Source organism: Lolium rigidum, chromosome 6 (genome assembly GCF_022539505.1).
Source record: "Lolium rigidum isolate FL_2022 chromosome 6, APGP_CSIRO_Lrig_0.1, whole genome shotgun sequence".
In the NCBI taxonomy this organism is placed as follows: Eukaryota; Viridiplantae; Streptophyta; class Magnoliopsida; order Poales; family Poaceae; genus Lolium; species Lolium rigidum.
In genome coordinates this window covers 272,194,260-272,206,004 of record NC_061513.1, presented here as the reverse complement: position 1 = coordinate 272,206,004, position 11,745 = coordinate 272,194,260, and the positions used below count along the sequence as shown (strand labels likewise).

General features: G+C 42.2%; 1 protein-coding gene across 1 annotated transcript; it reads right to left on the bottom strand.

The window, feature by feature from the left end:
* Nucleotides 1-6,530: 6,530 nt before the first annotated feature.
* On the bottom strand, nt 6,531-7,991 carry LOC124664147 (probable E3 ubiquitin-protein ligase ARI7). The gene has a single exon (XM_047201731.1). It carries the CDS (start codon nt 7,989-7,991, stop codon nt 6,531-6,533), a length of 1,461 nt encoding a protein of 486 aa, XP_047057687.1.
* Between the last annotated feature and the right edge of the window lie 3,754 nt (nt 7,992-11,745).

The following is an 11,745-nucleotide window of genomic DNA, read 5'->3' as shown; positions in this document are numbered from 1 at the left end:
AGCAACAGCATTGCAACCCAGTTCAACGGGTGGCGCAGAGGCTTCTTCATCGAGCATACTGCAAAGTAAAACAAGTATTGGTTGGCACGAAGCGACCAAGTGGGGATGAAGGGTGGACACAAATCCGCATGACCGATGGGCATGAATATTGGAGTGCCGCGTCCTGGAAATTTCCCATGTATTATGAAACAAGCCCTCCTCATTATCTTGAGGGCGAGTGGGATGATTGGCCGGAGGACAAGAAGCCGAAGATAGATTGGAGTGATGTGCCCGCCGACACACCCGTGTTCTATGCTAAGTGAAGTGTGTATGTTCATACCAGGCTTTTGTGTAAATGTGATGAACTACTTGTCTAAAATGCAAAGTGTGTGTTTTGCACTTGAAAACATCTTCAAGGAATTTGCTGTGTGTACGTCGAAAATTCAAGTGTGTGAGTGTGTAGCTGAATAAGGGCTACTATGTTATTTTGTGCGTGTGATCCTTTGTTACAAATGCAAACCCCTGTCTCTACACCCGAACAAATGTTAAACGTTTTAATACCCGTGTTCATACTCGTGTTTTTATGTATGTATCCGAGATGTTTACTCTTCATCATGAAAAATGATCAACAAATATGTACCAACCCTCACATGTACTTTTTATCAACAATTGAGTTAATGTTTTACCAACCCATTTAATTTTTTGTTACCTCTTTCTTTTTAGTTTCTTTTTTATTTTTTGTTGTAGACAAAAGGTGGTCCTTCTTGTTTTTTAAGGGAGCAAGGGAAAAAATAATTATCTACCCATGCATTCAGTATTCATCAACACATGAGTTCACGTGTTACCGACCCATTTTCATTATTTTTAGTTTGCATCTATTTTTTTCTTATATATGAACCTTTTGGTTTCTTTTTTTGTTTCTCACGTGAATAGGGTGAACCTACTTATCAACCCTCCCATGCACTCTTCATCAATAGGTGGCTCAATGTTTTACCAACCTATCTACTCTCTTGTTACCATCTTATTTTCTTTCTTTTTCTATAGACAAATGTGGTACTTTTTGGTATTTTAAGGTAATCAGGGAACCTACTTATCACCCCTCCCATGCACTCTTCATCAATAGGTGCCTCAATATTTTTACCAACCCATCTACTATTTTGTTACCTCCTTTTTTTTTCTTTTTCTCTACACAAAGGTGGTCCTTTTTGGTATTTTAAGGGAACAAGGGAACCTACTTATCAACCCTCCCATGAACTCTTCATCAATAGGTGACTCAATGTTTTACCAACCCATCTACTCTCTTGTTACCTTCTTTCTTTCTTTCTTTTTCTATAGACAAAGGTGGTCCTTTTTGGTTCTTTAAGGGAATAAGGGAACCTACTTTATCAACCCTCCCATGTAATCTTAATCAATAGGTGGCTTAATGTTTTACCAACACATCTACTCTTTTTGTTACCTGCTTTTTTTCTGTACACAAAGGTTGTCCTTTTTGTTTTTTAAGGCAACAAGGGAACCTACTTATCAACCCTCCCATACACTCTTCATCAACAGGTGACTTAATGTTTTATCAACCCATCTATTATCCTCTAACCATCTTCTTTCTTCCTTTTTTCTGTAGACAAATGTGGTCCTTTTTGTTATTTTAGGGAACAAGGTAACCTACTTATCAACCCTCCCATGCACTCTTCATGAATAGGTGGCTCAATGTTTTACCAACCCATCTACTCTTTTGTTACCTCCTTCTTTTTTCTTTTTTGTACACAAAGGTGGTCTTTTTTGTTTTTAAGGGAACAAGGGAACCTACTTACCAACCATCCCATGCACTCTTCATCAAAAGGTGACTCAATGTTTTATCAACCCATCTACTCTCTTTGTTACCTCCTTGTTTTTATTTCTCTTTTTTTGTACACAAAGTTGGTCCTTTTTGGTTTCTTAAGGGAACAAGGGAACCTACTTATCAACCCTCCCATGCACTCTTTATCAATAGGTGGCTCAATGTTTTACCAACCCATCTACTCTCTTGTTACCTCCTTATTTCTTTCTTTTTCTGTAGACAAAGGTGGTCCTTTTTGGTTTTTAAGGGAATAAGGGAACCTAATTATCAACCCTCCCCATGCTCTCTTGATCAATATCTGGCTCAATGTTTTTATCAACCCATCTACTCTCTTGTTACCATCTTATTTCTTTTCTTTTTATGTAGACAAAGGTGGTCCTTTTTGGTTTTTTAAGGGAATAAGGGAACCTAATTATCAACCCTCCCATGCACTCTTGATCAATATCTGGCTCAATGTTTTATCAACCCATCTACTCTCTTGTTACCTCCTTATTTCTTTTCTTTTTTCTGTAGACAAAGGTGGTCCTTTTTGGTTTTTAAGGGAATAAGGGAACCTAATTATCAACCCTCCCATGCACTCTTGATCAATATCCGGCTCAATGTTTTATCAACCCATCTACTCTCTTGTTACCTCCTTATTTCTTTCTTTTTCTGTAGACAAAGGTGGTCCTTTTTGGTTTTTTAAGGGAATAAGGGAACCTAATTATCAACCCTCCCATGCAATCTTCATCAATAGGTGGCTCAATGTTTTATCAACCCATCTACTCTCTTGTTACCATCTTCTTTCTTTCTTTTTCTGTAGACAAAGGTGGTTCTTTTTGGTTTTTAAGGGAATAAGGGAACCTACTTATCAACCCTCCCATAAGGGAACCCAATTATCAACTCTCCCACGCACTCTTGATCAATATGTGGCTCAATGTTTTATCAACCCATCTACTCTCTTGTTACAATCTTCCTTCTTTCTTTTTCTGTAGACAAAGGTGCTCCTTTTTGTTTTTTTGAGGGAACAAGGGAACCTACTTATGAACCCTCCCATGCAATCTTCATCAATAGGTGGCTCAATGTTTTATCAACACATCTACTCTCTTGTTACCAGACTTATTTCTTTCTTTTTCGTAGACAAAGGTGGTCCTTTTTGATTTTTAAGGGAACAAGGGAACCTACTTATCAAACCTCCCATGCAATCTTCATCAATAGGTGGCTCAATGTTTTATCAACCCATCTACTCTCTTGTTACCTCCTTCTTTTTTTCTTTTTCTGTACACAAAGGTGGTCCTTTTTGTTTTTTAAGGGAACAAGGGAACCTACTTATCAACCCTCCCATGCAATCTTCATCAATAGGTGGCTCAATGTTTTTACCAACACATCTACTCTCTTGTTACCTCCTTCTTTTTTTCTTTTCCTGTACACAAAGGTGGTCCTTTTTGTTTTTTAAGGGAACAAGGGAACCTACTTATCAACCATCCGATGCACTCTTCATCAATAGTTGGCTCAATGTTTTACCAACCCATCTACTCTCTTGTTACCTCCTTCTTTTTTTCTTTTCCTGTACACAAAGGTGGTCCTTTTTGTTTTTTAAGGGAACAAGGGAACCTACTTATCAACCATCCGATGCACTCTTCATCAATAGTTGGCTCAATGTTTTACCAACCCATCTACTCTCTTGTTACCTCATTCTTTTTTTTTTCCTGTACACAAAGGTGGTCCTTTTTGTTTTTTAAGGGAACAAGGGAACCTACTTATCAACCATCCGATGCACTCTTCATCCAATAGGTGGCTCAATGTTTTTACCAACCCATCTACTCTCTTGTTACCTCCTTCTTTCTTTCTTTTTCTATAGACAAAGGTGGTCCTTTTGGTTCTTTAAGGGAATAAGGGAACCTACTTTATCAACCCTCCCATGTAATCTTAATCAATAGGTGGCTTAATGTTTTACCAACACATCTACTCTTTTGTTACCTCCTTCTTTTTTTTCTTTTCCTGTACACAAAGGTGGTCCTTTTTGTTTTTTAAGGGAACAAGGGAACCTACTTATCAACCATCCAATGCACTCTTCATCAATAGGTGGCTCAATGTTTTACCAACCCATCTACTCTCTTGTTACCTCCTTCTTTTTTTTCTTTTCCTGTACACAAAGGTGGTCCTTTTTTGTTTTTTAAGGGAACAAGGGAACCTACTTATTAACCATCCGATGCACTCTTCATCAATAGGTGGCTCAATGTTTTACCAACCCATCTACTCTCTTGTTACCTCCTTCTTTTTTTTTCTTTTTCCTGTACACAAAGGTGGTCCTTTTTGTTTTTTAAGGGAACAAGGGAACCTACTTATCAACCATCCGATGCACTCTTCATCAATAGGTGGCTCAATGTTTTACCAACCCATCTACTCTCTTGTTACCTCCTTCTTTTTTTCTTTTTCTGTACACAAAGGTGGTCCTTTTTGTTTTTTAAGGGAACAAGGGAACCTACTTATCAACCATTCGATGCACTCTTCATCAATAGGTGGCTCAATGTTTTTACCAACCCATCTACTCTCTTGTTACCTCCTTCTTTTTTTTTCTTTTCCTGTACACAAAGGTGGTCCTTTTTGTTTTTTAAGGGAACAAGGGAACCTACTTATCAACCTTCCGATGCACTCTTCATCAATAGGTGGCTCAATGTTTTACCAACCCATCTACTCTCTTGTTACCTCCTTCTTTTTTTCTTTTTCTGTACACAAAGGTGGTCCTTTTTGTTTTTAAGGGAACAAGGGAACCTACTTATCAACCATCCGATGCACTCTTCATCAATAGGTGGCTCAATGTTTTACCAACCCATCTACTCTCTTGTTACCTCCTTCTTTTTTTTCTTTTCCTGTACACAAAGGTGGTCCTTTTTGTTTTTTAAGGGAACAAGGGAACCTACTTATCAACCATCCGATGCACTCTTCATCAATAGGTGGCTCAATGTTTTTACCAACCCATCTACTCTCTTGTTACCTCCTTCTTTTTTTTCTTTTCCTGTACACAAAGGTGGTCCTTTTTGTTTTTTAAGGGAACAAGGGAACCTACTTATCAACCATCCGATGCACTCTTCATCAATAGGTGGCTCAATGTTTTACCAACCCATCTACTCTCTTGTTACCTCCTTCTTTTTTTCTTTTTCCGTACACAAAGGTGGTCCTTTTTGTTTTTTAAGGGAACAAGGGAACCTACTTATCAACCATCCGATGCACTCTTCATCAATAGGTGGCTCAATGTTTTACCAACCCATCTACTCTCTTGTTACCTCCTTCTTTTTTTCTTTTTCTGTACACAAAGGTGGTCCTCTTTGTTTTTTAAGGGAACAAGGGAACCTAATTATCAACCATCCGATGCACTCTTCATCAATAGGTGGCTCAATGTTTTACCAACCCATCTACTCTCTTGTTACCTCCTTCTTTTTTTCCTTTTTTCCTGTACACAAAGGTGGTCCTTTTTGTTTTTTAAGGGAACAAGGGAACCTACTTATCAACCATCCGATGCACTCTTCATCAATAGGTGGCTCAATGTTTTACCAACCCATCTACTCTCTTGTTACCTCCTTCTTTTTTTCTTTTTTCTGTACACAAAGGTGGTCCTTTTTTGTTTATCAACTCTACTTATCAACCCTCCCATGAACTCTTCATCAACACCTTAGTCCATATGTTACCAACACTCCCATTGAGTCTTTATCAACATGTATATGGAAGCTTAACCGACACCTACATTATTATGTTACCAAGAAGGGAATTGCGGAAGAAGGGAATTGTCATGTTGCAAGTCGTAGTTCATTTCATTTGCAAGTGGATTATGCTGCTCCCTCCCTTTTTTTAACCCTAAAATTTCACTAGCCCAAAAAGAGAATAAGGGAATAGTTAATTTTTTACTACGTGAACATGTAAAGGGAATTGCCCACGTGCAGCAAGCAAATTAACGTACGACAACCCAACTTGTGTCACGAGCGGAAAGGGAATTGCCACGAAAGGGAATTGTCACGAGCGGAAGGCAAATCAATTAAGGCACGTAACCTCTGTGGTCCACAATTACCACGAAAGGGAAAACGCGTTTTTATGGTTTTATTCCCAAATTGGGTTGTCCGAAACCGATCGCTTGATTTAATCCTGGCGCGCGAGCGCCAGCTAGGGCCGCCCGTCCTTTGGAGCCTTAACATGACAACTTCCTTTCTATTTACTATGACAAGTTTGGCGGCGCTTCGGCAAAGGCTGCTCCCATATCGCGCTCAGGGGGGCGGCCTGGCTCGGGAACAATGGACGGCCTTACATGCATTTAGACATCAATGGCGACGATGCTCATGGGTATCACCCTCTTAGGCATCGTTGTGGGTACCCTTCTTCTTTACGTAGGGCTCCATGTGAAAACCCTTGACCGCCTTGGTCTCGACAACGGCGGCTCGTTGTGTTGTTAAACTCACATGAGGACATCGTTTTGGAGCTACGATTACCCTCAGCGTTCGTATATATTCGGTGTCATTTTTTTTTTGTTCTTACTTTTCTGATACGATGCAACACAATGGCCCAAATGTGGCCGATTGTTAAAAATCAGATGCGTGATGAATACAGATGGACCCTTAATTAACTTGATTGACTTCACACTTGACCAAAGTCCAACTACTCCAGTTCGGTTTGGAAAACGACACATAACAAAAATAAAAATGTAACAATTTCGAGAAATAAACTGAGGCAGACTTGGCATGCAGCTCTATGCAAGATCGGTTTGGAAAGCTTCTGCCATGCTCTCAAAATAGTTGGCGGCCTGTTTAGTGAGCTTGGCAAGCTTCTTAAAGTAGGAGACGCCGCCGTCGAAGTCCATCTCGGCGGAGTTGCGCTCCAGCTCGGCGAAGCCGTGCAGGCGCTCGAGCGACGCTTCGGCTTCGCCCTGGAGACACTCGAGCAGGGTGAGCTTGGCCCCCTTGGCATAGAAGCCGTAGGCGTAGGTCCAGCGTAGCATCCGGCGGCCCTCGAGGATCTGCATGTAGGCGTCCATGAGGAAACCGATCTGCGCGTGCGCCTCTTCGGCGTGTTCACCGCAGGCGGCCAGGGCGCTCTCGAGCTCGAACATGTCGTCGCGCGCCCTCTGGCGCGACAGCTCGTGCGCGGCCCAGCGCTCGTAGTAGTGCAGGTACCTGTCGAGGGACGCCTGGGCCTGCTCGCGCCGGTGGTCGGCGTCGTCGACGTCGACGTAGCGGTGGCACTTGTAGATTCCGGCCTCGTGGGATCTCCAGTCGCCGAGGCAGAGCCAGCAGAACTGATGGTGGCAGGGGCTGCTGCACGTCATGTGGTTGCAGCCGCTGCTCTTCTCGATGGGGCGGCGGCACTTGGGGCAGTGCTTGGCGTTGGCCAGCACCCAGTTGGTGGTCTCCGACTCCGAGCTATTCTTGGCCATCCACTCGCGCACCGTGCCGCACGTCACCGGCCGGTGAGCCTCCTCGGCGCAGAGGATGCAGAAGCCGTGGCCGCACGTGCACACCACGTCGAGCGTCTCGCTGCACCGCTCCCCGTCCAGGTACTCCACGGCGAGGGCGCAGCCGCGGGGCGAGGGGCACCACCGCATCCTCTTGCTCTCCTCCACGAACGACCGGAGCGCGAACCGATCGTACCGGCCCCTGTCCTCCTCGTCGGCGACATCGTACAGGTCCCGGACAACGGGCGCCGAGCAGGACGGGTCCGGGCACCGCAGCGACAGGCACCGGGTCCCGTCCTCCACCGCCGCGTGGAGGTACCCGCGCCAGCACGCGCGGCAGTAGAAGTGGGCGCACCCCGCAGATCTCATCTGGCCGGGAGAGTATTCGTCGAAGCACAGGGCGCAGGTTAGCGGCACGTCGTTGCGCTTGACCGCCACGGGGACGCCGCTGGAAGGCAGGCCGACGGCTTCGCGGACGCGCCTCTCATCCGAGAACCACCTGTCCTGGACCACCATGGAGCTCCAGTTGCAGTGCCGCAGAACAAGTGCCGCGAACGACGGCGGGACCTGGATCAGGTCGGCGACAGTGGCGATGCGGTCCTCCTGGATCTTGCGCACGGCGTCCTCGGTGAGCACTTGGTAGTTCTGCTTCACCGCCGGCGAGATTTCATCGTCAGAGTCTAGCTCGATCAGCGCATCCTCCTCGTCAAAATCGCTGTAGCCTTGGCCGTCGTCGTCGTCGTTGCTGCTCGACGCCATGGGTCGATCGGGTGAATCTTGGACGGCCAAGTTTCTTCTTTGTTATCGAGGGAGGAGCGATTCCTGGAGATCGATCGAGAGTTTTAGGGCTACACTTATACTAGCGGCAGTCGACTCCGATTAGGGTTCAATATATCTCCTCGTATGATACGCTTCCTAGATTAAAGCTCCTTTTCCTTTTTCAGAGGAGTCATTTACGCATCCAATCTCTTAACTGCACGGAGTCATAGATTGGAACGGTTGCGATTCCGACTCGTATACTGATTGATCTCAATTCTCTATCCACATTCGGGTTTATCTTTCTGACGTGACAGTGCGCCTGAACAAATTAATACGTGCCGGTCAGTGCGAGACACTCTGCGGCCGTGCGTGCTAAATTGCTAATACTTTAAAAAAAATGTAAATTGCTAATACTTGGTTGAACCTAAACCTTAATATTTTGGTGTCTAAGAGCATCTCCAACAGACACGCTAAAAAAATTATACAGCGCGAGTTATGCGGACGCGGCTAAAGCATTTTTAGAGGCCCAAAAAAAATAGTGTGCAGAAACATCGCTTTATTAGACGCGCTAAAATATAGCGCCAAAAAATAATAGTTTGCACACTATGCCATAGAAACGAGATCAAACATAGGGCCCTCCTGGGTGGCGCACCCACCTCAATTGGGCGCGCCACCTGGTCTCTTTTGGCCTTCCTAGCTCTTCTCGTGAGGTCCAAGTGCTCTAGATGTTTCTCTTGACGAAATATTGACATCCTCAGAATTCTAACTCCGTTTGACTTCGTTTAGGTCCCTGAAAGCTAAAAATACACAAAACAGGGCTTTCCTGTCCTCCAAGGTTATAACCAAAATAAAGGGATCATTGGTAAATTTCTAAAAATTAATATAAAACATGGATATAACATAATATATGTTGTAAAAATATGTGAAAATGTGTATCAACAAACTACAAAGTTCCTACATGCATTTTACATGCATGACCAGACAAGTGGGTCCTAGTCCACGTCAGCAAATTCACACTGTTGTGTCAATTCGAGATTAGGTACAATTAGTGTTTTTGGAGAAACCTTGGCAAAATGTGAAAGTTTTTTTTGCTTCCAAAACATAAAGTGGTACCAAACTTGAAATTTTCCATGAAATGTGGTGGTTTTATGTTAACAACTCCTTGCTAGTTGTACCCGAGAAATAGATGTCAGAAAATTATTATTGTTTTTGCGGCCATATCCTGCATTAGTGGATCCAGCCTAATTTGCTAGAATGAAGCATGCGTTATTTGGGTATGGCCTTTTAAACATTTTTATTCATTTATGTAGCTGATATAGGGGTTGTGCTAAATGTTAGGGCAGGCCCACCCTTACACCCCGCTGGAGCATGAGGGAAAGAAATGTTTTTTTAGAGAACACGAACACTTTATTGATCACATAACATTAATACAAAGAATTTACCGGATTTAATCTGGAGAAGAATTCGAAACAAAACCTCGACTAGATATATCACAAGTCCTAGCCAAAACATGCGCCGCCTCATTCAAAGATCGATAAACGTGCTTGAATCATAGCAGAGTCAAAACTCGCTAAGACTACTCACAATGGCAGTATCATAAGTAGTATCATGCACTACATGCATGCAAAATGCTGATGTGTCATATCAATTAATGATGAAAGGGATGATAGTGGTATCATAGGTAGATACCGTATCATAGCACGTAGAACTAGAAAAATTAATGCCAAACAAATCTTGTACATACTTTTGTATTGAGATTCTACAAATCATTAAATACATGTAACATATGATACTACTACATGATACTATGCATTGTGAAGATAATATCGTACACTAGTATTATATGCATGATACTACTATATGATACTCCCCATTGTGACTAGTCTAACAGCTGCTTGATGTCCATCACCACAGAGCCAACAGATGATCGGTCATGGCCCAAAGGATTGATACCCTGAATTAATGATAGACAATCTGAAGAGATAACCTTGCAATGTAGAGAGCTCACGCAAAAGCCACGTTCAGTGTGTCCGCTGCGTGCGTGAGAACTAGATCATGGAGATGCTTTTTGTATGAGCAGATAGAAATAAAACATATTGGCAGAAAAACAGAGAGCCCTTTGTAATTGTAAAATGGGCAAAAAGGAATAAGGACTTGTTCATGTGAATTATAATTATTATGTTGATTTTATAAAATCGCTAAACCAGGACATGTCGACCGTGACAGCCAGTTGGACTAGATGGACCAAAACATCTCGGACTAGTAATGCCATCACAGCAAAAGAAAAGGGTTTTAAAGATATGAGTCAATGTTAGATTTTCTACAAAATCTGGTGCAAAAGATCGCTTAGGAACAAATCCTATCCTATTCTCTATCGATAAAAAGGAAAAAGGTCCTAGTATTAAAAATAACAACGTACGGAAAGTTTCCATAGAATTAAATCCTATAATTTTTTTCCTATAGAATTAAATCCTACAATATTTCTATGCAATTTTTTTAATCAAACGGGCCTGTGTTGTTGAGCCGCTGGACAATGATTAACAAGATTATGTATGAAATCTTTACTATTATATGTGAGCCCCTACGTCGTCAAAAATATTTGATGTCAAAGATTGGAGACATCTTGACCGTCCAATCTTACTAAACGTCTCCCACTTGATATCTAGCCATCCATAACCAAAATGTCACGGAACCTTTCACTTCCAAAAATATCACGAGATTGCATCAATCTGTCTAGAAATATGGAAAGCAATCAGGACAGAACGCCGTTTACTGCCCAAATGTATCACGAGATCAAATCAATCTATCTAGAGAATATGGAAAGCAATACCACCGTTCACTTCCCAAGAATATCACAGGATCACATCAATATATCTAGAAAATATGGAAAGCAATAGCGCCGTTTACTTCCCAAAAATATCATGGGATCACATCAATCTGTCTAGAAAATATGGAGAGCAATACCGTCCTGATTGCCAACGCAAGGATTTGCCATAGTTCAAACAGAAAAAACCACCATCGTTCTGATTTCTCCCTAACCAGCTAGGGAGAAATGCGGTAACACGAATTGGTATGGTTAATTGTGCGCTGAGAAGAAAAAAAACACCTAGAGATGCAGATAGCCCACCAACAATTTTTTGTGATGCTTTAAGCCTTGCAAATCAAGGTAATAACCATGTGGTGTTTTGGCTCATAGGTGTATATGAACCTATTATTGAAAATGCACAAATATTTTTTCTCAAAATTGTCGAAAAAATCTGAAACAAAATTCCACGTGTACACAAGGACATTCTTTGTTCCCGCACAAGTTTTTGGGGAAAACGAACATTTTACACGGCTTGTGTAAAAAAGATAAAAATCTTTACTATTATATGTGAGTTCGTACGTCGTCAAAAATATTTGATGTCAAAGATTGGAGACATCTTGACCGTCCAATCTTACTAAACGTCTCCCACTTGATATCTAGCCATCCATAACCAAAATGTCACGGTCATCGTTCACTTCCAAAAATATCACGAGATTGCATCAATCTGTCTAGAAATATGGAAAGCAATCAGGACAGAACGCCGTTTACTGCCCAAATGTATCACGAGATCAAATCAATCTATCTAGAGAATATGGAAAGCAATACCACCGTTCACTTCCCAAGAATATCACAGGATCACATCAATATATCTAGAAAATATGGAAAGCAATAGCGCCGTTTACTTCCCAAAAATATCACGGGATCACATCAATCTGTCTAGAAAATATG